General features: G+C 30.8%; 2 protein-coding genes across 2 annotated transcripts; one reads left to right on the top strand and one right to left on the bottom strand.

Annotated features, from left to right (window-relative positions):
* Nucleotides 1–558: 558 nt before the first annotated feature.
* On the top strand, nt 559–19,330 carry LOC120076040 (protein NRT1/ PTR FAMILY 4.5-like). Its single transcript, XM_039029822.1, has 7 exons — nt 559–605; nt 1,005–1,068; nt 14,088–14,136; nt 14,211–14,428; nt 15,972–16,412; nt 17,622–17,746; nt 17,839–19,330. Exons 1-7 carry the CDS (start codon nt 559–561, stop codon nt 18,704–18,706), a joined length of 1,812 nt encoding a protein of 603 aa, XP_038885750.1. The 3' UTR covers nt 18,707–19,330.
* Nucleotides 18,949–23,413, bottom strand: LOC120075459 (thylakoidal processing peptidase 1, chloroplastic-like). The gene is made up of 6 exons (XM_039028870.1): nt 22,364–23,413; nt 21,915–21,983; nt 21,749–21,817; nt 20,321–20,407; nt 20,123–20,190; nt 18,949–19,652 (listed from the first exon to the last, which is right to left on the bottom strand). Exons 1-6 carry the CDS (start codon nt 23,057–23,059, stop codon nt 19,532–19,534), a joined length of 1,110 nt encoding a protein of 369 aa, XP_038884798.1. The 5' UTR covers nt 23,060–23,413; the 3' UTR covers nt 18,949–19,531.
* Between the last annotated feature and the right edge of the window lie 4,039 nt (nt 23,414–27,452).

The raw sequence follows: 27,452 nt of genomic DNA, 5'->3' as shown, positions 1-27,452 counted from the left end.
GCTCATGCTATGGGAGACTCAAAGTGGGACTTAAAGATAATTTAATTCAGTAGTATGTCATCCCATTTCCACAACAGATCATTTAACATGCAAATTTAGAATAACTCATAGGCAATCACAATCATTACATGCTCAGCATATTCACAATTAAAGCACAAGATCATCTTTTCAATTAAAAAATTTTTCCTCAAAATTCAGTCACTCAAAATATTTGGTCAACATGCATAAGACAATTTTTTCTAAGTAACATGCATAGCAGGATAAAAACGACAAGAAAAGCAACAGTGCGTAATACTTCCCCCACCCCAAACTTAGAAACATGTATTGTCCTCAATGCAATAAAATAAAGTAAAGGGAGTAAGCGAAACTGGCCTGATTAGTGAAGTAATCTACGTGTGTCAGGCTTGCAAAATACTGCTTTATTTGAGGGCTTTTGTAATACATAGACTCGAAAAATATAAGAGTCCAAACTATGAGCGTTGAACTAAAAATAAAAATAATAAAATAAGCTAAAACATCTAAAAGAAAATAAAAGCTTGGGTTACCTCCCAAAAAGCAATGAGTTTAACGTCCAAGCTAGACAACACGAGAGATTATCCGTCAAGGTATATAAAAAATCTCCCATTGTTCCGTCAAGGTGCATAATGTTTGTATTATGTAATTTTGATTCTATGAATATAAAACTTGGACCGATCTCCACGTTTTCACTCTGGAACCTTCACAAGTTCCTTCACATAAGAGCTTTAATGTGTTGATCAAGAATAGCTCTTATTTTAGCATTTCATAAAGCAAAATCTCCCTTTCCATCAAATTTTTCTATATCATAGCGTGCGACGACCATTTTCTTGATCAAGAAAGTTAGTCTTGAAGCTTTCTTGAATTTTCAAAGCTCTAATACCAATTTTGAAGTTGACATGTGTATATGTGCTTTTATTTACACTTCTATAGACACATTTTTAGGAAATTACCTCAATTAATCTTCTTTCTTTTTGTTGCTCTTACAGACATGCAAAGGAGAAGAAAGAGGAGGATATGGTATTCGTGGGAGCTTTTGAAGACGATGAAATGGTAGAGATGGTTTCAATTCAGAGAAGAAGGAAAGAAGCAATGAGACAAAGATTTTAAAGTGATTCAATCACAAAGGATCTACATCCATTATGTTGGGAGCAGTGATATACTTAAGAGATTACAAGAAGAAATTTTACAAATTCTCTCAAGATGAGTTTTCTCTCAATACTCTTTGATTCTTAGTTTTTCTAAGTAATTTTTTCTGAGTTTAAAACTTTATTTATAAGTTAATGTTTCCTTATGCTTTTACAACAAATTCCTAACAGATTTTTTTCATAGAAGTTTTAATTATGTGCTAAATTTTTCATCTTGAAATTAGGTTGCTCATGAATATTCTTTTCTTTCAAACTTAAAGAATTCACATACTTCTAATATTTCCTCATATATAACCTTGATCTTGGTTGTTCTCAAAAGATTTTTGGTAAATCTTGGACATTTCTTACAGACCATTATTGTTGTTGATTCTCTTGTTGTCCTTCTCGGTGGTCAAGGCTAATTTCTGCTCCATTCTTTTGCGATTGAGGTAGCTATGGTTGGTTACATGCCTCATTTAAGTGATCTGACCAAATAGATACATTCTTTGTAGTTGCTTCATCTTCATCAACACCTTCATCATTAATTTCATCGATTAATTGTTCCTCATCATTTGGTTCGAATTGAGCAACCTTGGTGTTAGTTCCATTGATTTTTTTCTTCTTCCAACACAAGCTCCTCTTTAATCTTTCTACCTTCCTTATTCTACTTGCCTTCAATTGATTTTTATTTTTTTCTACTCTGTTCATTTTTTGCACAATTCACAACCCATTTGGATGAGTTTTTCTTCTTCTTGAATGATTAAATGTAACTCTTGATGGTTTTTTGAAAATTGTTGAAGAATATAATTATGCGTTTCTTGAATTTTTTCCAAAAAACCCCAAATTTTGTCCATTCCCTTCTGAAAGTCTTCTTGATAGATGCTCTTACTTTAATATTTATGTTTTTTTTTCATGTTTCATCCTCCGTATTGGTGATGGAATGATTCATTCGGTGTTCTTTGATGTCGGTCATAATAATTTCTTTCATGCTTTAAATCATCTAAATCTTAATTCTCACGTTGATTTCTTGAGAAACCAGTTTGATTGGATCGTCAAGCTCTTTGTTGATAATGTCACTTTGTTATTCTGTTCCAAACTACATTAGAATCTTCATCAGAATCGCTAGAATCACTATAATCAAATTTCAAATGTGGGTAATGATAGGTTCTTTGAGAAAATCGAGCACAAGCAAAATTATTATGTTGTAATTCTTCTTCTGAATCACTTGTGTCAAAATTCAAGCACTGCTTTTGGGAGTAAATTTTACTTTCTTGCCTATACCAACTGCTTTATTTTTTTCTTAGGCGTCTTCCTTGATTAGTAATAGTATATTCTTGCAATATCTTGAAAAAAAATCTGATATCTTCTTTCTTTTCTAGAATTTAAAGAGTTCCACCTATATAGATGTACACTATTCTGTGAGAACAACGGATGCTAACAGAATCATTAAGCACTCTAATTATACTTAATTTAAGTCAAAAGCATGCTAAAACATAAGTTATTCACAAAGAGGGTTTCAATATGTATACCTTTGAAGATTTCCACTTAATCCTTTGCAATCTCCATGAATTAGATCTCCAAATCTTCAATAGACCACCAAGAGAATTTTCTCTACTATTCTCAGTCTTGGATTGAGTGGTAGAAACTCATAATTGAGATATATTAAGGTGGAATTTTGGAGAGCTTGAGAGTAAAACATGTTTTATAGAAAATTTTCAAATTTCAGAATGCATGAACTTCAATCCTCTTTATCAAGTTAATTCAGCAAGTACTAAGCTTCTCAGCAATTTGACATTTCAAATTGCATTTAGGTAGTGGACTATGTGTAATTTTGTGGATTAATCCACTAACAACATCAAAATGTTGGATAAATCCATAAGACCAATTTCAAATATAATAATGTTTAATTCAATTTCTAATTTAACGAAATTAAACCAAAATTTCAATTTTCAAAATTGAATTTCTTTATATGAAATTGATTTAATTAAATAATAAATAAATAAATAATAATAATTTAATATCAAATATTAAATTAATAAAATACCTAATTCAAACATGAATCCTATTCATATAATTAATATTTAAATCATCATTTAAATATTTTGAACTCTCCAATTATATTTAATTTCGACAAAATTAAACGTTAATTATATTGAATATAATTATCCAAACCCTAAATGGAAATTGAACATTTCAAATTCAAACCCTAAATTGAAATTTGAACACTTCAATTTCATTCAATCTTCCAATCCAAGGTTTAATCTTTTACAAGCTAGTAGAGGGACCTTATGAATCTACAGATCATGAGCTCCAACGATTTGAGATTAATTAGTTAAACTCTTTAAACCAAAATAATCAATATTCGTTAACCACCGAGATACACTACTATAGCTCAATGATTGCACTTTCCTCACTGTAGATATATTTCTATTCACTTGATTTAATCATAATCAATAAGTTGATCATTCATAGGTCGTTCGTATTTACAGCTAGGTCAAAATTACCATTTTACCATTATAAATACATCTTGTTCCTCAAGCTCCAAGGGATCCTCTATTGAACAATTGGTTTACAGTCCAACTAATAAACCATATCCCTCTCGACCATGAAAGGGTGGAACCCCTTTTGTTCAAGACCATGAATCAATACTTAAGGGAACAACGTATCTGCTAACCCTAAAATGGGTAGGAGTGAATTCCATCTTCAGGACTATGTCCCAATTATCTATCCAGTCTTATTCCAAAATGGGAGGCTTACTGAGTAGTGCTATTGGACTACTCTCACCTATGCAGATCAAAGAATAATCCCGAATAAACAGGAGTTCATAGTTAGCTCAGGATTAAGATCGAGTTACCATAGGTCATCGAATTGAAATAGTAAGTTTTAACAGTAAAGGGTCGTTATAAAGAAAAGTGACTATTTCGTAGTCTAGTCTTATGCAAACATCTTTTGCATAGGATGCTCCTATTTGCATGTCTCCACATGAATGATTTTGGGATCACATCGTTTGTATCAGTATAAAAAGTGCTTCACATCCATAGTGTCTCTAGGATGAGGTACCCAATCTCATCCATATACTTATAAACCTTTTAGGTTATATACTATAACTTGATCATCTTTTATGTCTCTACATAAAGTTAAAGTATTCATACTATAACCATGAGTTCATTTAGTGGATTTTATAATAGAATGCAATTTCAATAATACTTTTATTGATAAATAAAAGTGTTAGGTTTTATGTCCTAAAACTCACAGTTTGTAAAATGATAAACATTTTCTATAATCAATATATTTATTATTGATTTTATAAATTGTATAAAAGTCTAAATCTAATAAACTAAGACCCATGACTATTGTATGAGTACTTAAACTTTATGTGGAGACATAAAAGTGGATAAGGTTCGAGTAAATAGTCAAAACGATCTATGGTACATGAATAAGGTTGGGTACCTTATTCTGGTAACACCATTGGATGCAACCTACTCTGTAGTTGTTACAAAGAGTTGTAAAGTGCTACATATGATGTGATCCTAATTCGTACATGTTATGACATGAGGAGTCCTATGCAATGAGTTTGCATAAGATCAAGACCAAGAAATAAGTCACTTTTATTTTATAACGTTGTTTACTGTTTAAGACTGATTATTTCACCTAGATGACCTAGGTAACTTGATCTTAATTCTGAGCTAACTATGAACTCCTGTTTATTCGGGATTGCTCTTAGATTTGCATAGGTGAGATTTGGCTCAACAGCGCCGGCTCAATAAGACTCTCATTTCAGGGATAAGACCAGAAAGATAACTGGGGACATAAGGTGCAAGACGGAGTTCACACTTGCCCGATTTAGGGATAGGAGAAAGTTGTTCTCTCAAGTACTGAATCCAGGTCTTAAACAAGGGCCCCACCCTCTAACTGGGCTGAGAGAGTTTAGTTTAGTGATTGGATCACAAACCAGTTGTTCATTAGAAGATCAGTAGGAACTTGAGGAATAAGACGTAATCTTGGGGGTAAAACAGATATTTGACTCAGCCGTTATTACGAATAACCTGTGAAGGGTCGACTTGCTGATTATGGTCAAATTATGTGGGCATAATATATCTACAATGAGGAGAGTGCAACCCAATAGTTAACAAATAAGATTAATAACAAATAAGATTAATTTGGTCTAATGAGTTTAGCCAATTAATCTCGAATCATTGGAGCCCATGATCTGTAGGTCTGCGAGGTCCCTCTACTAGCTCGTAACGGACTAGCTCTAGAATAATGTGATAAGTTAATTTAAATCGTTCAAATTAGAATTAAGGAAATTAGCAATTATATGAGATATAATTACATGTTTAATTTAAGAATTAAACGAAATAGGAGATTTTGTATATTTAAATATGATTTAAATATATAAAGATGGATATGTGTTAAAATTAATTTAATATTTGATATTAAATTAATTAAATTTTATTTAATAATTAATTTATGAAATTAATTAAATTTTTCAGTTTTAAAATCAAAATAGATTTTATAAAATCAAGTTTTGATTTTTGATAAATTGGAAAATAGAAAATCAAAAACACAAAATGGAAAAGCTTGTTTTTCCATTATCCATCTCCTTAGTTGCTCACTCAAATGACGTTTACTTTGCCTTATCTTCTCCAAGCATGAGCTGCAACTCATGCAATTCTCTCTTTTTCATGTTGATATGCAATATATTGAAGAGTTTGGAGTGAAATTCGGTGATGCAATCTATAGAGAATTTCAGAGAAAATTCGAGTTGAAGAAAGGGTTCTTCAACAAGATTACTGCAGTGAGCATTTCTCCTTCATCCCTTGATTCAAGTTTGTTTTGAGTCCCACAACTCAATCTAGAGTACTAAGAGAATAGTGGGGAAGATCTTGAGGTGGTCTGTAATAAGATTTGGAGAAGACAGCAGCTGGAGAAGGAGCTTTGAAGAAGTTCTACAAGAGGTATGTCTTGAAACTCATTTGTTTTCTGCAAGAGCATTCTTTATATTTTGTCAAAATTAGTGAATTAGAGTGCTTAGATGATCTTGTGCTTCCGCTGTTGTTGATACAATCCTACAAAAAGATGTTTCCAAAGTTATAAATTGCGAGTTTTAGGACATTCCCAATATGTTCAACGACGAGCACAGCTCACGAAACTCCCTCTTGCAATTGGCGTCACCAAGAGTTTCATAGTCTTCCATTGGCGACAATCAACATTGGCCAGATGACTACTTTGCTACCAAATTGATGTAGCTTAAGAGACTAAAAAAAAAAAAAAGGAGAGAAATCTCTAATAGTAAAATCAAAGTCTTTATTATGAATCAAAAGTTATCAATACAAGAAGAGAATTCTTCTATTTATAGAAAATTGTAAAACAAACTAATCATATTCCTATTCCTATTCCTAATAAACCCAGGGAATTAATCATAATTGTAACCAATCAAGAAAACTAATTCTAATCCTAATCAATTAAGAATTTAACCAAGATATCCTAATTTACTATAATCCTACAACATCAGGGTGTTTGGGATGCCGAGTTGAGTTTTGAAGTTGAAAGTTAATATGTCAAAGTTAGGAAGTTTGTGTTTTGGATGCAGAGTTTTTAGTCTGTAGTTAGCAAACATTAGAGGGAGGAGGCGAGAAAGAGGGAAAGATGAAATTTCTTAATAAATGTACAAACTTCAATAGTAAACGATGTTAATAAAGTTTATGGACTAAACGCAGACTAAAATAACTTGCACCTCAAATAGAGATACTATTCTAACCTAGATTAAAATGGTTTGCACCTCAAACACAAACTAAAATAACCCAAATGTAAGACTACTTTAGTATACACCCCAAAGGGACTATTATAATCGAAACTAAAATAGTCTATATCGTAAATCCAGATTATGATAATCCATAAACTAATACAATTCACAAACTATAATAACCCCACACTACCCCAAATCTATCAATAGAACTATATAAAGCATGGAACTTGGAATTGATGAAGATAGTATCTATCCATTTTGATTTAGTATTTTTTTCTTTTTGACGTAAAAATGAGATTAAATAATTTTATTTTGAGAAATAACAGCACAAATGAGTTCGATGTAAATTTAAAGTGGGCCAACTGATCTGTTAAATAAATTAACGGGGGCTAATAAGAGACAAAATTTAAAATTTCATTTGAAAAAATGACAAAAAAGTTTCAAAATTGTAAAATAAGCAAAACAAATTTAAAAAATAGAAAATACAAATTGGCAAATGATCAAACTACCCCAAAGACTAACAAATTGAGTACAAATCGACAATGCTTCAAAAACAACTCAAAAACTGCAAATACACTCTATCTAAACTTCTAGAAGCAAAATAATAATAATAATAATAATAATAATAATACAATCTCAACTAAAAACTAAAAAAACAAATAACATGGACAAAATCTTAAAAACGGTTCGAAAATCTAAAAACTCGTCAATATGGGCCTCATAAGAAACAATTGGCAGTTGCTTATTCAATGGACAACCACGATGGTGTGTCTATGGTGCGATGGTTACCGCTGGTGGCATGTGGCTGCTTAGAGAACCAATCGATAATGAGCAAAAGAAGATTTGAAAATCAAGTAAACCGAAATGTAGCAGATAGGGTGATGATGAGAGAAGAAAGAATGGAAGATTCTAAAGAAAGTGAACCAAGATGCGATTGTGGTGAGGAGGGTATGCTAGCATAGATTTTAAATGAGTTTGTGGAGATTATGGCAACAAGCTTATGGCTACAAGCTTGTGTAAATAGGAAAGAGAGAAATAAAAGGATGGGATAAGAAAGAGGTAAAGTAGAAATAGATTTTTTTTTTAAAAATATATATATATTTTAAATATATAGGGAAGAAAGTGCTTAATTTGTTTTTTTCACAATTATAAATATATTGAAACTTTGGAAATAAGGGTTAGTTTTTTTAAAAAAAAAAAAATGAAACAATATAAAACAACTCTTATCAAAATAATAAATATATATATAAATAGTAATAATATACACATAAAAATTAATATAATAAAAAAAATCTATAAACAAATAATAAAAAAAAGATAAAACAAAATCCGATAACAAAAGATAGATTCAAATAGATATTGTTGGAGAAAAATTAGGAGAATCTATAATTTAAATCTGGAAACATGAAAAATGAAGATTAAAATCGCATAACTTCATATTATAATTACACTATGTAAGATTAGTTAATCTCATAATTTCATATTACAATTACACTGTATTTGTAAATGTATATTAGTTAATTTTCAAAACCCATTGAAGGCAAAACTAGAAATACGGTTAACTTTATATTATATTTTAAAGCTGATAATAACCTATTTAAACTAATGAAAAAAAAAGTTAAATCAATTGAAAAAGAGTTATATAAACCAAAATTGATAATAATGTGTTCAAAAGGTTGAAAAGAAGGTTATGTTTCTATTGAATTATTATTCAAATGTATAGTGTATTTGCAAGATTCATAGGTGCATTAAAAAATAGTCAACCACCACACAAAAATCATCACTCCAATTCTCCAACGTTCCCCACAATCGTGGAAGTTTCGATTTATTGTAGTGTCCAACTATGATTCTTTCCGACGAACAAGATTTCTTCTTCTTTGACCGAAAAACAAAGAAAGCTTATTATAATAATGAAACAAAAGAAGATTGAATGGTCATACCAGAACTAATGAAGAGGAAAAGAAGAAAATCGATAAAATCGATTGAAAGAGGAAAAGAGGAAAAGAGAAGTCTAATCAGTTGTAAAGTCATAGCAAAAACAATACCTTATAAAAAATATCATAAGAAAACCTAAATCGAATACTTCGTATGAATAACAAAAGTGATGACTATTTTTTTACGATAGGGATGAATATTTTTTTTTCCAAATCGTTAAAAGAATCTAAAAATCTAATAATATAAAACAATTTAAACCTTCAAGGATATGAGAAATATCCCGCTAATTTATTAAGAACATGTATAAAATTATGAAAAACAATTCAAAGATTAAAATAAATTTGAAATTTGATAAGATAAAATGAAATTTGATAACTTATGAAAATTTAAAATATAAAATTTGGTAGAAAAATCTGAATATTTAACTAAAGTGAGATTAATTCGAAAAGTTGTTAAACAGAATCTAAATTAATAATAAAATATGTAGATTGCGTTAATTACATGAGGAAAATCTGGAGTATAATTAAAATCAGCAATTACCTTATACAGAACTCGACCTTGTTTATGATTCTGTACTTACCATGTATTTGCAGTTTCATCAATAACAACTACAAATAAGGTATTTAGAAATTTGTAGTCATGTGCATGACACATGAGTTGCCATATTTGCCATTTTTCGGAATGAAATCCTAAATTTTGTTATAGCAAGATTTAAAATGGTATAAACCATGCATCATATTAAATATTAATTAACGTTTAGATTGATTGATGATTTAACATGAGAGGATAGAAGTTTTCTTGTGTATTTGAATCTATTTCTTCTTCAATTGACATTAATTTTTAACAATTTGTATAACCTAATCATTTAAGTTCCGTAGGGTAACTATTTATTTTTTGTTTTTTGTTTGTAATTAAAGTCTATAGACACTACTTCTGCCTCCAAATTTTTTTCTTTGTTATCTACTTCTTAACAATTATTTAAAAAACCAAGTCAAATTTTGGAAACTTAAAAAAATAGTTTTTAAAAATTTATTATTATTTTTGGATTTTGACTAAGAATTCAACCATTATAATTAAGAAATATGTAAATTATTGTAAAAAGTAGAAAAAAAATAAGCTTAAAAATTAAAAACAAATAATAATAATAATAAAATAGTTACCGAATGCGTCCATAATTTTCTTTTTAGTTAATTGTTTCATACAGATAAAAAAAGGTCTTATGTCTCACCATGTAGCATAAAGTTTTGAGCTTTATAGTTTATAGCATAAAATAATATTTTATTGCTACTCATTGTATTTTAACTTTGGTTGACGTCTAAATATCTTTGACCATTCACCCAAGAAACTAATTAAAAGGATTCGAGACAACCAGATTTCCATTGTCATTTAAGTTCTAACTTCCTTGCACATAATTATAATGTCATTTCCTTTTCTTCAAATATTTTTAAATTACAAAATGTGTTGGATGAAAATGTGATTAAAATTTCACATCGACTAAATAAGGAGAAGGTGAAGGATAACTATGTCGAATAGCATAAGACTTTTTAGGTGAAACCAAAAGTAAAACTACGAGGGTTATGTCTAAAATGAACAATATCATACCATTGTAAAGATTTTTCGAATTTCAATCCAATTCAGAAAAAAAGGATAGTCATTCTCAAACATTCAAGATTTCAAATGGTCAACTTTATTAGAGTTTTTTTTTTTCGTAAATAAATAATAGCATGGAGAGTGGATCATGTATCCCTAATCATTTATTAAAATATGCTCAAAACTCTGTCACATGTTCCTAGGAAGGAGGGGAAAAAGCATAATCTTATAATAGAATAATAATTTGCAACAGGTTGGGGTGAGGTTTTGGTACATGGACGGTAACATAAAAAATCATTGGCTAATGAAAATAGTTATTAGAGCTAAGTAGGTCAACTCTTTGCAACTAGTTAACTAATAATATTTGTTTAATAATGCATCTGACTTATTGGAGAGGAAGTACGGTCATCTATTTATATATTTGAATGATAAAACTAATCAACTGGCTTTTTGGTACAAGATAACAACTTTATTATACGAGTATATGTGTACATACAACAAAGGAGAGTTATAAAGAAAGGCTTGCAATTTATCATAATACTAAATGGAGGATAATCTATAAAAAAACGACATGAATCAATTTATATCTCTAAATTTTTAGAGTTTTATTAATTAAAAATCTAAACTAATAATTGTATCAATTTAAATTATGATTTTTTTTTAGTATATCAATTTACACTCTTCTAAATTTCGTTCGACAAATATTATGTGAAAATTATGGTTTGAGTCAATTAAACTCCAACATTCTCATTACAATTACCTTTGAAAATCATCCATATATTAATTTTCAATAAAATCGACAAATAGAATAAATGTATAGACAATTCTAAAAAGATAATAACTTCAAGTTTAAATTAATTTATTTATGAAAGTTTAGGGATTTAATTGATACAACTTTAAGCTTTACATAAGTTTTTTTTTCATATGAACATAAAGAAATATGTAGATTGATATACTTACAAAAATTTAGGATTTAAATTGATATAATTATTGATTTAGGGATAAAATTGATACAGTCTCTAAAATTTAGAAGTATAAATTGATATTTTTCCTTTGAAAATTGATTAACTAAATTGAGGTAAAGATGATAATGTCTCCTAAAGAAAGATGACTTTGAAAACTTTGAACCTTGTGGATACTTTTTCAAAAAGATGGTTGTACCTTTTCAAACTACTAGCTATAAAACACGTACCATGTATGTGGATAAAAATCTTTAGAACGTGAATTTTGTTGGAAAAGTTTCAGCACCAAATTAATATAAATTTTATTAAATTAAAATAATAAATATCTGATATAAGAATTAAAAATAATAAAATAATTAATAGTCAAAACTATATATATCTTATTTTATGTTAATTCACAACAAATATAAAATGAGATGCACGTGTTTGAAGATCTTGGAACACTTTTCATAGTGGCATACAAATTTTGAATCAATATACTTTTTATGGGAATATAAATCGTAAACTTTTTACATTAAATTAAAAAGTGATGAAATAACAATATAAATCATCAACTAACTTATAAGTAATATTTTTTATGATTATTAGTTTGCTGGCATGCTTGTGTGATTAAAAAAAAAAACATTCCAAATAAAAGGTTAGAGATATATGATACTAATATATTTGTTTTAGGTCTTTTGAATCTATCAAATTTGATTTTATTGTTCATTTTTATAGTTGTCATGTGTAGTTCTCCCAACAGAGTGAATAAAAAAAATGTTAAATTTAAACACATAAAAAACAGATAAAAATTTTGGTTCAAACAAATAAACAATATATCTAGGATCATGAAAAGGTGAAACCATAAAAATCTAAATCAAAGATCTGTAAATTGTGTCGCGCCAAAATGAACAAAATTTTAGATATAATAAAACGAAAGTCAACAGAGAGAAAATCCATTTGACAAATTGAAAATTAAAAAGATTCTAATGATATCCTACGGAATTTTGGTTCAAACAAAAAGAAAGATAATTATCTTCAACATTGTTTTTGTCGTGTTATGGACAATTTCGAATGAGCACAACAATCGAACGTTTAAGGATGCTTATAAGAGTACGGAAAACTTGTGGGATGCCTGCTCCCTTGCTGGCTATTGGTCACATAGAGTTAAATGTCTCAAAGATTACGAGCATGCTTCCATTGTCATTAATCTCAATGCTTTTTGTAATACATAACTCTTTGCTTCTTTTCTGCTTTTATATCACATCTCTATGTACTTATTGAATGTCATTATTGAAAGGGAGATGATGAGAGTACTATGGAAATGTCCACCTTGTGGAGATGTCTGGGTGCACCTAGTGATTCACCGTTTGTATCTTTTCCAAAAAAAATGATTCAAATAAATAAATAAGATATCTAGAATTCTGATAAAATTGAAATTATAGAAATCTAATCAAAGGTCTAATTGAGAATAATAAAGTAATCGTAATATAAAATTTCACGAACTAACAAAAACTACATGTTCGACATTTAAATTTTAAAAAAACACAAATTTATATATCTTTGTTATGATTGAAAAGGAATATAATCTATAAATTATCTTGAAACAATTTTAAATATGATAAATAAACTTTCAATTGGTGGAAGATTATTTGACAAATTGAAAATTAAAAAGCGTCAACTAATTTCCTACAAAGAATCATGAAGTGGAAGTATTGATCTAAATAAAACATACAATAATAAATTAAATTGTAGCACCTTTGACATTCCAAGTTTTCTACAATGTTGCGACTCTTTAAAGTTCAAAGCCAATTTACAAGTGCAATATGTCTGAAACCAAAATAATCACCATTGTTAATATTCCCTCTTGAACCTTATCCTATGCTTTCACATTCTTTCTTATCTCATTTTCCTCATTCAAACCCACTTCCATCATATTAGAAAAACAAATTTTGAAAATATTTTGAAAAAATTGACAAACTGTGATTACTCTATTAAATGGATGGAAGTATTTTTGAAATAAAGGTGACAACAAAGAAGAAATATTCATGCCCCTAATAGTGTCGGCATAAATATGAATTACTTTTCCATCTCTACGTATACATCAATTAATGGTGAAAACTATTCATCATATTATAACAGCCTCATCGAATAATTAAAATCATAGTTTCGGGTTGTAAGTTCGTAAAGGGAAAAAAAAGTTAGTAGATTATTTCATAAAACTTGGCTTTTTATTTACAACTCGTCCTACATAATACAAAGCTACGAATTAATATATAAAATATACATATATCATGCTGAAACATCAAAATTACATGGAAAGCAAAGTAGGGGTATCCCAATTATATTGGACATGTTCCAGCTTTTATGGCTCCGAGATGATAATTAAGTCAACGGATAAAGTCAAAATATCTTCATCAAAATGCAATGCAAATAATTTAAATGTCAACAGATTCCAATTCCATAATTAATTTTATTATTATTAAAATATTTAGTGGAATCCCATCTTCCAAAAACATACAAACCCACCATAAATAATCCTAGCCATTCCAATAGCAAGATATCGGAGAGAGGGAGAAACTTGATCAAACCAAAGCCTTATTAATTTCTCCCGTTTTTAATTTGTTCGTCATCATCATCATCAACAATAATGGTAAATTTGTTTCAGCTATTTTTTGAGCTCTCCTGCACATCCATGGCGGCTAATAATAATTAATGTAACTTCCACAGGGAAATGAAGCAAAACGAGGAGGAAACAGAGCTGCTATGTTTGTTTATGGTAATACAATTTTGTATTTTTTATAAGTAAAAGTCGATTTTCCATTATAAATTGGATGGCATGGCACTTGGCAGTGACTGAAGGGCTTGAAAATATGGCATTTGTGTCGGTGGCATTGAGCCTTGTGACGTATTTCAGTGGATACATGAACTTCAGCTTGACAAAATCAGTGACCACACTCACTAACTTTATGGGAACAACGTTTCTTCTCACACTCCTCGGCGGTTTCATCTCTGAAACTTATCTCCCGAGATTCAAGACTTGCGTCCTCTTCGCTTCCTTTGAGCTCATGGTCACACGCTCTCTTTCTCTATCCCTTCATTTCTCACATAATCCCCAATCCAATTTTTTTTCATTTTTCTCATTCTGAAAACAACAATAAAAAGTTTATAATGTATTCAAATTTTGAATTTAAAATTTTAAAAGGTTAAATTAAAATATATATTATATAGTGAATGATATTAAAAAAAATAATCATTATACAAAAAATTTAAAATAAAAAAAATAATAAATTGATAGGTAATAGTTTATATTCAACCTAATATTCAGTGAACAACTATAATTAATTTTATGGTTTATAAATTTATTATCAAATACATTTTGAAAATATTTTTAAATGGTAATTTAATTTTTAATCTACTATCAAACGCATATCTAAAAATATGAAATATAACTCTGTTTTTATTGAATCTCTTATTTTTAAAATTTTATTTTTTCATTATCTACCAAACAGACCCTTAGCAATTGACTTTTAAGAGTAACAATGTAAAAGTTTCAAAATATTTTAAAAAAATTCTTACGTGACAAACTATAATTACAGAAAGATAGGTGTGGAGCACATATAAGTATTTTTCTTTATTTTATTTTAGTTATATATTTCGAAAGATATTTCCTTCTATCAAGATTGTTATTACTTTTCTTAAAAATGATAATTTATGGTTGAAACATATGTGAGGGGTGATCGTTTTTTTAATCAAATAATATTTTGATGTATATTGAGCAAGAATTTCTTGACATTCAATAAAAGTGAATAAATAAAATAGAAAAGTAGACGCATGCCTATAAAATATTGGACGTCCACGTGAGAGGTTTGGTCATTGTAGCTACATGCTTAGTTTGATAATAATCATTTTATATCAATGTACGGTGACATGCATGGACATGGTATATTCAATCGCATTTGGTTTTTTTTTTTAATTATTTCTTTTTCAATAATAGAGTGAAAGATCTGAATCACAGATTTCTTGATCGTTAATACATATTGGATGTCATCAATCTATGGTGAATTTGATCTATATTATAATCACATTAAGCTCTAGTTGAAACAACCTTTTATTTCTTCTATTTTTTTTCATGTTGTGTTTGAGTTCAATCAAAACTATAAACTTTTAAAATAGACCTTCATTATTTTTAGGGATGTTTTTTTTTCTCGTGAGATTGTTTAAGATGGAAAATAGAAGAGGGAGTGGAGAAAAAATTCAAACGGGGAAGAAGACATGGAATGTTCTCATCCCCGCTCCGTTGGTCTCTTTTTTAACTAATTATAATAATTATTGTTATGCTATTACTATTATATAAAAATTATATTTAAATTTCAAGTTTTATTGATTAATGATCGAGATAATAAATATTTTTTAATATAATATTTAAATTAGATTATATAGGTAAATAATGTAATTTTTTTTTCTACTAAAAAAATGAGTAACTTCTCTTTAAATTTAAATTATCCATGTGAAATTAATCATATAAAAAAACAGAGATAGATTTAATTATTGAATTGAAACTTATGAATAATAACAATGACTAAAATAGTTAATTTCCTGACTTTTGTACAGGGATATTGTCTGCTAACGGCGCAGGCACATTTCCCGCACCTAAGGCCAGCTCCGTGCAAAGGTGCGGCAGCAAGGAGCGAGTGCGAGGCGGCAGGCAGCGGTCAGGAGGCGATTCTATACGTGGGATTATACCTGATAGCACTGGGAACGAGTGGCGTGAAAGCGGCACTGCCAGCGTTGGGGGCGGATCAATTCGACGACAGAGATCCGGCCGAGGCGGCGAAGGTGTCGAGCTTTTTCAATTGGTTCCTGTTCAGCCTGACGATAGGGTCAATTGTGGGAGTGACATTGATAGTGTGGATAAACACAGAGGTGGGTTGGGACTGGGCGTTTGTGGTTTGCAGCATTGCAATTCTTGTCGCCGTTGTTGTTGTGTTTGCAGGCAAGTCGTTTTATCGCAATAATGTGCCTAAAGGAAGCCCCATTCTTAGACTTCTACAGGTACATATATCTTTTATCTTCTTCACATTTCTCCATTTCAATTTTCCTTTATGGCTTTTCTAATACACCAAAAGACGATGATAAATAGTTATAATAACTGTTGTTGGATGTATATTCAATAATCTGCATGTCGTTCAATAATCATCATATATAAATTGAAGATACTTCTTTTTCATACATCAAACAGTGAAAAACTATCAATCACATTGTAGCAATATCGTTGAATATTTTTTATAGGTTTGTGTATACATCAAAAATGAAAAAAATTAAAAATTCTCTTTTGGTCTCTAGGTTCTTTTTTAGTCTTGTTTTCATTTTGATCATTAGGTTTTGAAATGTTACATTTTATCCATTGAATTTTGAATTTAATTTTCATTTGGCACCTAAAGTTTCTAGATATTACATATTGAGTTTAGAGTTTTGTTTCCTAAGTTACAAGGTTTATACTTTTTTCTTTGATTTTTCATTAAAGAGTACCCACTTTCAGTTAATTATTTTAAATTAATTAACTAAAATTTAACATCATTGATCAAAATTGACCATTTGTAAAAACTCGAGGGTAAAAATGTAAAATAATAAAATTTAGGAACCAAATGAAAAATAAACTCAAGGCTCAAAGGTAAAAATACAAAATTTAGAAACTTATAGGCCAAATGAAAACAAAACTCAAAACTCAAGTAAAAGTATATCAAATTTTGGGATAAATGAAAATTAAAGGCAAAATTTAGGGATGAAAATAATATATTTTACCATTAAAAAAAAAACAAGAAAACAAAAATGAAGAAGAGGAGGAGGACAGGCGACACGCTATACTCGATTCTAGTTAAACATTAATGCATAGTCGTTTTAGCATAAGGAAGATGCAGAGTTCTTTGATCTATAAAAGAGAGAAATAATGATAAATTAAATGATATTGTATTTGGAGATCTGTGTTAAAATTGAAACCTTCAATTTGTTTTTCTTGTTGCCTTTTTCTTTTCTTTTCTTTTCTCTCTCCACCTTTTTNTTTTTTTTTTTTTTTTTTTTTTTTTTTGATAAATTATTTGCGAAAACCATCACAATGTAGCCTTATAAGTTTTGTATCTAGTGATTTTTAAGATGTATATAGATTGTCAAATCCACACTCAACCGCTAGTGTTTTTGTTTTGTAGTTTCAATGTTTCTTTTCCTGATATGTAGTCTTTAATCTTTTTTTATTCTCAAGTATAGGTCTTTGTAGCTTCAATCCGGAACAGAAAACTTCCACTTCCAGAGAATGTTAATGAACTACATGAGATTCGTGACAAAGAAGCTGCAATCCCACATGAAATCCTTGAGAAAACTGATCAATTCAGGTATAATACTCTTAAATATTTATCTCAAGATTAACCTAAACTTTGGAATTCAATTGATTGGTTAACGCCATGAAATTTTTAAAATCTTGTAGATTCTTAGATAGAGCAGCCATTGTAAGGAATGATACAAATGCATCAATGTCGGCAAATCAGCCAGGGCCATGGAGACTCTGCACAGTAACACAGGTCGAAGAAACAAAGATACTAATTAGAATGCTTCCAATTATAGTCAGCACCATTTTCATGGCCACCTGCATGGCTCAACTCCAAACATTCTCCATTCAACAAAGCATAACTATGGATTGCCAGTTCCTCGGATTCAAAATTCCAGGCCCTTCCGTCCCCGTCATTCCCTTGCTTTTCATGATCTTCTTTATCCCCTTTTACGAGCATGTTTTCGTTCCTCTTGCTCGTAAAATTACCGGGATTCCCACAGGAATTCGGCACCTCCAAAGGATCGGCATTGGACTGGTAATCACTACTGCATCGATTGCCATTGCCGCAGTCGTGGAGACTCGCCGCAAAAATATTGCAATCAAACACAATATGGTGGATAGTGAGGAGCCCTTGCCAATGACCGTTTTCTGGTTGGGATTTCAGTTTTGCGTATTTGGAATGGGCGATATATTCACTCTCGTGGGACTGCTGGAATTCTTTTATGCAGAGAGCTCAGCAGGAATGAAATCCCTGAGCACAGCCATCGCTTGGTGTTCGATTGCATTCGGGTACTTCACAAGTACAGTGGTGGTTGAGGTGGTGAACAAGGCGAGCGGAGGGTGGCTGGCAAGCAACAATCTCAATAGAGACAACTTGGACTATTTCTACTGGTTACTGTCAGTGTTGAGTGTGCTAAATTTTGGGTTTTATTTGGTTTGTGCTTCTTGGTATACATATAAGAATGTTGGGGTCCTTCAAAATGATGCAATGGAAGAAAAGGTTGACATAGCAAGGGGTATATAGGAACATGTTTGGTTGCCGTTAAGGCCCTAAATCTAATGTTTCCTGGTAAATTGTTTTATAAATCCTTGTGATACGTTCCTTCTCATCCCGTCTACTAAAATGATATTCGTGGAATCCAAAATATTCTTTATATATTAAAAAAAAACACTTCAAAATGATTAAAAAAAAATAAAACCAACTAATTCTGCTCTGCTAATGCTACCATTGACAATCATATCATCTAAAGGAACACAGAATACCAATTATCTGAAGCCTCTGAATTCAAATACACAGATTCCATCTATAAAATTACAGGAAAGTGAGAACATGGAGAGATGGAGGATGGCTAAAGCTGAGAAACCACAGCATAAAACACACAGAAAATAGACACCATGAAATTTGTTCATTACTAAGATACATTTGTTGCGGCCATATATGTGCACAATGGCCAAGACAATACAGCAAGCTGAAGGTGAATGATGATCATCCCTAGCCTGTTCGACATTCCCTTGAAGGCAGGAACACGTAAACCCTTCAAAAAATTGAGAACTTTGGTTCCGGAATTAGTTGGGGGCCAAAAGATCGGTTCCCCTCTACTTTTTCCTTCCATTTCTTCTCTTTTGTTTTCTTTTTTTCATTTTTTTTCCTTCTATCCTCTTGGATGAAGAATAGCATAGGATATGACATCACGAGGTACAGGAGCTACTTTCAATAATACACACCACTCAGACATGAAGTCCAATCCAAGTTTTATATGCAAAGATATTGCGGTGGTCGGTACCAAAAAGGGGCAATTTCATCCCTATGAAGGTGTAATAGGGTAGGGTAATACCAAGGACATTGTGTTTAGGAAATCCCCAGATTAATATTCCTTGCACGTGGTTCATCTACCATGCTGGATCCCTTGGAGGGAGGCCAATACTTGAATAATGATCTACCTACAATATTTTCTATTGCGAGTGGACCCCTGGAGAAGAAGAGATAGAGTCAGGTATACTGTAGTATCAGAAAGATTGGTGGCCATGAATCAATATTCTCTTTAAAAAGAGGAAAAAAAGGCATCATGGATACAGCCAATTCTCATCTACGCATGAAAGCATCACGACATGTATACTATAACATAAAACATTTGCATGTGCCAAAAGTTGATACCACAAGTTCCAATTTAGATGTTGGGCATCCAAACCAAACTCAAAAAACACAGAAAAACACAAGATATTCATATATTGTATTATCAAAAGAAATCACGATATAACAATAGCCTATCAAGAGAGCTCATCCCAACTAAAATGATCCCCCCTTCTAAGATCTCAAACTCCCTCAAGTCCCCAAGCTAATTACCAGTATGTCCTTACATATATTAAACTAATATTCCTTATATATCCCCTAACAGTACTCTCACATTATACAACATGAAAGCTGAGATGGTGAACTTACCAGTTATGAGAATCACAACTATTGTTACGGTTGTCCCCCATTACATACACATAACCTTCAGGCACAAGCTGTAGAAGAAAACAAGGTAATTGGATTGAGCAAACTGTTTATCCGTTGAACAGAATTCAGGATTTTTATCTTCCCTCCGGAGAGAGAGAGAGAGAAATAGATAGAAGGTTAAAAAGGAAAGACAAGTACCAGTGGATCCATCTCATAAGCAATTGGCTCTAAGACGAAATCCTCATCTTGAACTACACCATTTACCACCAGTTTCCCTTTTGAAACCTACAAAATGACATTCAAATGCGTCAAGTAATTGGCATCAAAGCAAAGAGAACCACGCTAAGTCTGGTCAGAAGTTAAAAACAAGATGACTAGACGTCAAATCTCAAATGCTTATGGGATACTCGATCAAAATATTGAGCATTGAGCGACTACCAATTGTTCGAGAGTCCTATTTTTCACTAATGGTTGGTACTGAGCGACTCTCTCATATTGTAACTATATTTGGTTCCCTATTTATCTCCAGCGTTGAAGATATGTCCTACAACCAATAATTAATTACAAAGCATAGGAAATATCTTATTTCACGGTGATTTATTAGGAAGAAAAACAAACCATCAAAATTCAGCTAGAAGAGGGACTTTGATATCTATATCTAAACCATCCTAGATTGGCGAGTGGTCATCTTGCCCAATGAAAAAAAAAAATGTAAGGGGTATAAAAGAAAGAGACTCAAACTATGGCAGCCACCTACCTAAGATTTAATATCTACTTAGTTTCCATTGCAACTATGTGTAGTATCTTGTCCTGTAAACTTAGTCATATCCAAATTCGCACAGATGCTCGTGGTAGGTTCATATGGCACTAATCAAATCCATAAGCTGGGCACAGCTCAGATACTCATTGTGCCATATGATAAAATAAGGTTTTTTTTGGTATAAATGAAAATCATTGTGCCAAATCTATATGGGCAAGAATCCTTATAGATTCATGGCAGAGAAGCTCGACACAAATCCTTAAAGCTAGATTTTCAAAATCCAAAGGAGCTGTTGTAATGTAACCCGTGAACTTAGTCAAGAAGTGTCTAAGGACCCATTTGAATTGACTTGAGAAAAAAGTGTTTTCAAAAAGCTCATTTCTATTTAAACACTTTTGACAAAATTGGTCGAAAATACTCTTCAAAAACTATTTTGAGTGGTTGCCAAACACTTATTTTTCTAAAATGACTTATTTTTTAAATTAAACACTTGAAAATGCATTCCAAACACACCCTAAATCTATAAGCTGTATAAATGAAAATCTAGCAATAAGGATTTGTGCCCATGTTCTCAAGAAAAATAATTGTAAGAATAACTAGGTGACTAATGGCTCCAGAATATTCCATCCCATGATGCTACTGCTAGCTAATTTAAAATCCTCACTTATCTCCATAATATAGTAGATTTATAGCCTCTGATGTTACTAGAAATTCAAGTTAATAAGTTATTCCACTTATTTGCTTACCAATATGAATCAGAGAACATATAATATAATTTATTTATTATTATTATTTTGGATTACGAACAAAGCATGGAATTATAGCATAATAAAGAAATGTAAGTTAAAATGTTGAAGAACACTTACTGCAACCACGTCCCCAGATGTAGCCACAACTCTCTTAATAAACATCTCATTTGAACTAACTCCAAATTCCTAAATGAGGTGCGGAAAAGGTACAAGAAAATATCAGCATCCAAGAATACTAGACAGGACAATTTCCTTAAAATTACCTCATTAATTAAAGTAATACCTGCAAGATTTGAGGAGCTTTAAAGATCACTATATCTGAAACTTCAGGTTTCCTGAAAAAGTATGAAACCTAGTATAAGAAGGAAAAGCAATAGAGATCAGTTTAGGAACAGGGTAAGGCAACTTCCATGACCTTGAAAACTGAAACAAGAAATAGACATTTTTTTTCTTGTCTTATGATTGTTAGGAGAATCATAAGTTTAATTAAGGTAAACTAATGTGCCATTACGTTCAAAAGTTTAATTAAGGTAATCATAGTCATAAAAGAAGAATGTAATCCAGACCTTAGTAATATTATATCACAAATTACTGTCCATTAAAAGTCATTTAAAAGCATCTAATATCATTGTTTGTACACAATTGAAACTGTCCACTAATAATACAGTCAACATATTAGAAGATATCAATAATTCAATCCAGAAGTTTTCAGTTCAATAAAGTAAGGATCACCTTTTCTGCTAAAATACGATCCCCTACTTCCAGAGTTGGACACATGGAAGAAGAAGGAATCGATTTCGGCTCCGCCAAGAAAGATTTAAAGAGCACACTAACAGTCAAAGCCGTAAAGAGGGCCTTTGCGTCCTCGGAATAAGTACTCAACAAACGCGAAACCCAGCTGCTCTTCTCAAAATCATTCTCATAAAACCGATTACTCCCACTTTCATCATAATCATAACAAACCGTTGTTCCGCCTTTATCCACATTGTTGCTTACATTAGATCGTATATCATAACCCGGAAGCCACTTCGATCCTTGTAAAAAGGATATAATCGAAGTGGCTTTAAACGAAGAAACCCCAAAAGTTCCTGTATTGATCGCAGAAGAATCGGCCATCGATTTCAACATCGACATCAAACCCAAAACCATGGGATTCTTAGGGCTTTCCCCAACCCTTTCTCCGGCGAGAGTGCTGTACATAGAAGTTGGCTTCTCAACAGAGCCACCCGGCTTGAACCGCCGGCTATCGGACCGATAATTGCGCGCGCTTCCAGCAGATTTGAACTCCGGATTATGGGTCGATCCAAAAACACAAGATCGGACCCAAAACTCCTGGAAGACGCGGCAGTTACCGGCCCGAAGGCCGGTGGAGGAAGCTAGGTTTTGGACAACATAGCCTGAGTAGGAGAGAGTAACACGAATAGCCATGACTGCAAATTTGAGTAGGTGGATTAGGATTTGAAGCAGGTTGGTTGCAGAGACAAGAAAGGAAGAATCAGAACAGCCTAGTGAAGGATTAACGCCATTTCTTCTTCGGAAAGTAGAGAATCGGCGTCCGAAGCGGGGAATTGAAACTGGAACTACAAACCGGAGGGTGTTGAATCGAGTATGGGAAAATCAAAGAATGGGCCAACTGCGGAGGAACGGTGATGGGGTTTTCGGGGAAGTCAACGAGATGAATCTGAGAAGAGGGGGTGCTCGGTTTCCAGTAGAGGATCGATAATAGAGGAAAGAGAGAGGAAAAACACGAGAAACCCAAACTGGAAGAATGAAAACAAAGAAGATATAAAGAAAAGAATAAACCCCTGCCGCAGCCGGAGGAAGACGACGAGAAAGTGAAACAGGTGGACTTTTTTTACTCTTTATCATTATACAATGACACGCTGGCCCCATGCGCTGCGAAATTACCAAAAAACCCAATGGATCATGGAAAATTGCAGTAATGATATTATTTAAATTAACTGATAACATGAATCTAGTCATTGGAACGAGAATTTCATTAGCGGAAAATGGAGGAGGGGTGGAAAAAAATTCTCCGTGAGCCTAACGGAGACGGAGAAGGGAATGCATTCCCCGGCCCCATCCCATTCTCCGTCTCCACCTTAATTAGCTTTTATGTAATGTTATGTTATTATTATTATAATATAACTATTATATTTAAATTTGAAATTTAATTATTTATTAGGAAAGATAATGAATATGTTTAAATTGAATATTTAAATTTATGTTATACATGTTGAATAATTTTATTTATATTTATTTTTTTTACTTAAGAAAAAATTAATTAACTTTTTTAGGCCAAAATTTGAGTAATTTATCTTTAAATTTAATGTGTCATGTAAAACTAGTCATAATAAACAATTTAGTGATAGAGTTAATTATTTAATTAAAATTTACTAAATTAATTGGCTTTTTAAGGTAACGGGAAAAATTCTTTGCAGGAAACTCGATCCTGTGAATTCCCACGGGGAATCTCGCCCCGATCCCGTGGAATTTCACGGGATGGGGAATGAAATGGAGAGCGGGGAGGGGAATGACATCCTCGGTCCCGCCCTGGGACATCTCTACATGCATCTTTCTTATGGATTAAAAAAATAGAAATAATACGTGAGTTTTGAATTAATGCATTTAACTCATAAAAAATTTGTTGGAAATGTGAGTTAGTATCAACTGATTCTTTGAGGTAGGGGTATTCAAAAAATCCAATGACCCAAAAAAATCGATTAACCCAACCGGTTGGGTTGGGTTATCAACTCATTTGGGTTGAGTTGGGTTGAGTTCAAATAAATGAAAATTTTATGGGTTGGGTTGGTTCATCTAATATAACCCAAACCAACCCGAACCAACCCAATTTTATTATTAATTTTAAAATATATATTTTTATAACACAATTATTTATACATATATTGATTTTAATTTTATTTAATTCCAATATTTTTTTAATAATTCATTCTTCAACAACTCTTAAAATTAATTTCTTTACACTTTAGAAAGAAAATTTTCATTATATAAATTGAAATTGAGTGGTTAATCTTAATTCAATATATGAAATTAATTAAATAAGATTTTAACATATTTAAGTTGTGCTTCTTTTTAGAATAAAATTTTAAACAAATGGCCCGATTAACTCGAACCAACCCAACCCAAATATTTCATGGTTGGGTTGGGTTGAGTTCATTTTTTAATAAATATTATTTGGATTAAAGAAATTTACAACCCGAATAATTAGGTTGAGTTTAAAAAGTCATTTAACACAAAACCCAATCCAACCCATGAATACCTTTACTTTGAGGTTTGATCTTCACTTCATATATGGTAAAAAGGATATAAAATATTGTAAATAAAGAATTGCAATTACAAAAGTTTTTTTTTTCATGATGGATGCATTCAACTAAAAACAAATGGTTTTTCTTTCTATTTTTATTTTAATAATATTGTAACTTTAATATTCTTTAACATTCAAAATTTTTCTACATAACTAAATCAAACGTGTTTGAAGAAGTCAGTTTTCATATTATTTATTAGTATTTATAAAATAGATTGTAACTTTTATATAAACTAGATTTTAACACACATCTTGCATGGGACGTTTCATTTTATTTTATCAAATTAATAACATTTTTATTTTATATTTACAATAATATAAATTATTACAAAATAGTATTTGACTCTATAATTCAATAATTATCGAGGTGCAAGTTTTTGGTATGCATTTCAATATTAATATGGTTGGTAAAGTATAGGCATTTCTGGTTGGTAAAGTATGAGCATTTCTAGTCTCGCATTTATCTAAACAAATAGAAAGAAGGAAAACAAAACACACCTAAGTAAAAAAACTTATTAAGCAATGATACACTAAAATTAATATATATATATAGAAAGAAAGAAAGAAGCACCAAATGATATCGACAAATACAAACAATTGAGAGATGAGCTTTTATTATATAGTTTTATGAGGGAAAATGGTTACAAAAACTTTAAAAATTTAAAAATTTAAAAATTGTTAACATTTCATAATATAAGTGATGAACAAATAAGTAACCTTTCATATTCAAGCTTATTTAATAGTAAGACTTTTGATTAAGTTAAGAGAAAATGAAAAGTTAATATATGAGATGAAGAATATATGGATGGGTGGAAGAGGAGAAAAAAATGCGGTGGGAGAGGCTAAAATTGTAGAGAGAGATTGATAGAGCGAAAAATTGGGGAATTCGGTAGAATAGAATGGGTGGAGAAGAAAAAAAATTCGATTAATAGAGATAAATAATTAAATGAAAAAAAAAATCCTTTAAAAAATTGAGTATGTATTAAACATTATAGTTATTCATCTATTAAAGGTTTATTGAAATTATATTCAACTTCTTAATCCAACATTATATATATTCATCTTTTCTAGTTATAACACATAGTCTTTTCCTATATTAATGTAAGATATGTGGAGAACATTGAATGAAATATTTCAATTTGAAAGTTCTTCTTCATAATATTTCTTATTCCAATGACATCATACCTTTTTTTATTACATTTTTGCAATTATAAACTTTTTAAACAACAAATATAAGGATACATATCATACAAAAAAAAAAAATTACAAAGTCTATTTTAATTAAAAATAGAAAATAAATTACATGAAAAAAATATAAACCAATAATAACTAAAAAAACTACAATGAATCCCTTGAACATTTGTTATTGTTGTGGTTGAAGAAGTATTAAGGCGCATTGTTGGTGGCTCCAATCTTCGTCTCTCTATTAAAAAAATGAAATAAGAAAAAACACACACAAACACATCTATAATATATATATAAACAACAAAGAGAGAAAAAATAACAAAATTACCATAAATGTTTGAGGAGTTTGAAACTGGGAAAATTAAAAGGATATTGTCCTTTTAGAAACTATTTAGGAAAATATTGTTGTTTTCAAACTATTTGTAAAAATATTGTTGTTTTTTTTTTTAAAAAAAGGGAAGAGAGATTCTCATACGTGCATGAACATGGTCCGGGGTCGTGGAGAGCATTAATGAATATTATATTATGAAGCGACTGCAGAGGTACTAGAACAAACATCAAGAAGAACCGAGCAACCTCAAGTTCGAAGTCGACGACGACACCCAGCTCGAAATCGACGACGTCGCCTTGTGGGATACATTGATTTTTGTAATTATTTTATATAAATGAGATATTTAATTTACATTTTTTTATTTTTAATGAGATATTATTTTTTTAAATTTATTCTTTTTAAGAGTTTAAATAAAACAATAAAATATTTTTAGAAAATGGAAAATTAAAAAAAAAAAAAAAAAAGAAAAGAAAGAAAGATGTGTAATAATTAAAAAAAGAAAAAAAGGGAAATTTGTATGGATACTCTCGCTCTCTATCAAAATCTCGCTGTCTCACTCTCACTCTCGCTCAAAATCTCGTTCTCGCTCTCGCTCTCTCAAACTCTCGCTCTCTCTCTTACTTTTCTTCTTTCGTTCTCTCCCAATACAAAATTATTTTTAACACATCAAATAATTATGAGTGTTATGACGAATTTGATTGGAAAGTTCAGTGGCAAAAAGAAGGAGATTCATTAGCTCGTTATTTAGTCAGACTTGCTGAGATGACAGAATCCGTAAAATTATTCAACAAGCTTTGGAATGAATTCTAGAGGGACTTTATGAAAATTTAGAAATACGATATTTTGATAGAGAAAGGTCTCCGGAATGATAATGTTAAGAAGGACAAGGTCGAGGATTCAAAGTTCGACCTACAAATGAAAAGCGAAAAGGGAAGGTCCTAGGTCGAATTTTGAACCATCAACTTATTTTTTTTTTTTTA

The sequence above is a fragment of the Benincasa hispida genome, chromosome 4 (assembly GCF_009727055.1).
Source record: "Benincasa hispida cultivar B227 chromosome 4, ASM972705v1, whole genome shotgun sequence".
In the NCBI taxonomy this organism is placed as follows: domain Eukaryota; kingdom Viridiplantae; phylum Streptophyta; class Magnoliopsida; order Cucurbitales; family Cucurbitaceae; genus Benincasa; species Benincasa hispida.
The sequence above is the reverse complement of the archived record's forward strand: the minus strand, read 5'-3'. Positions and strand labels throughout refer to the sequence as shown.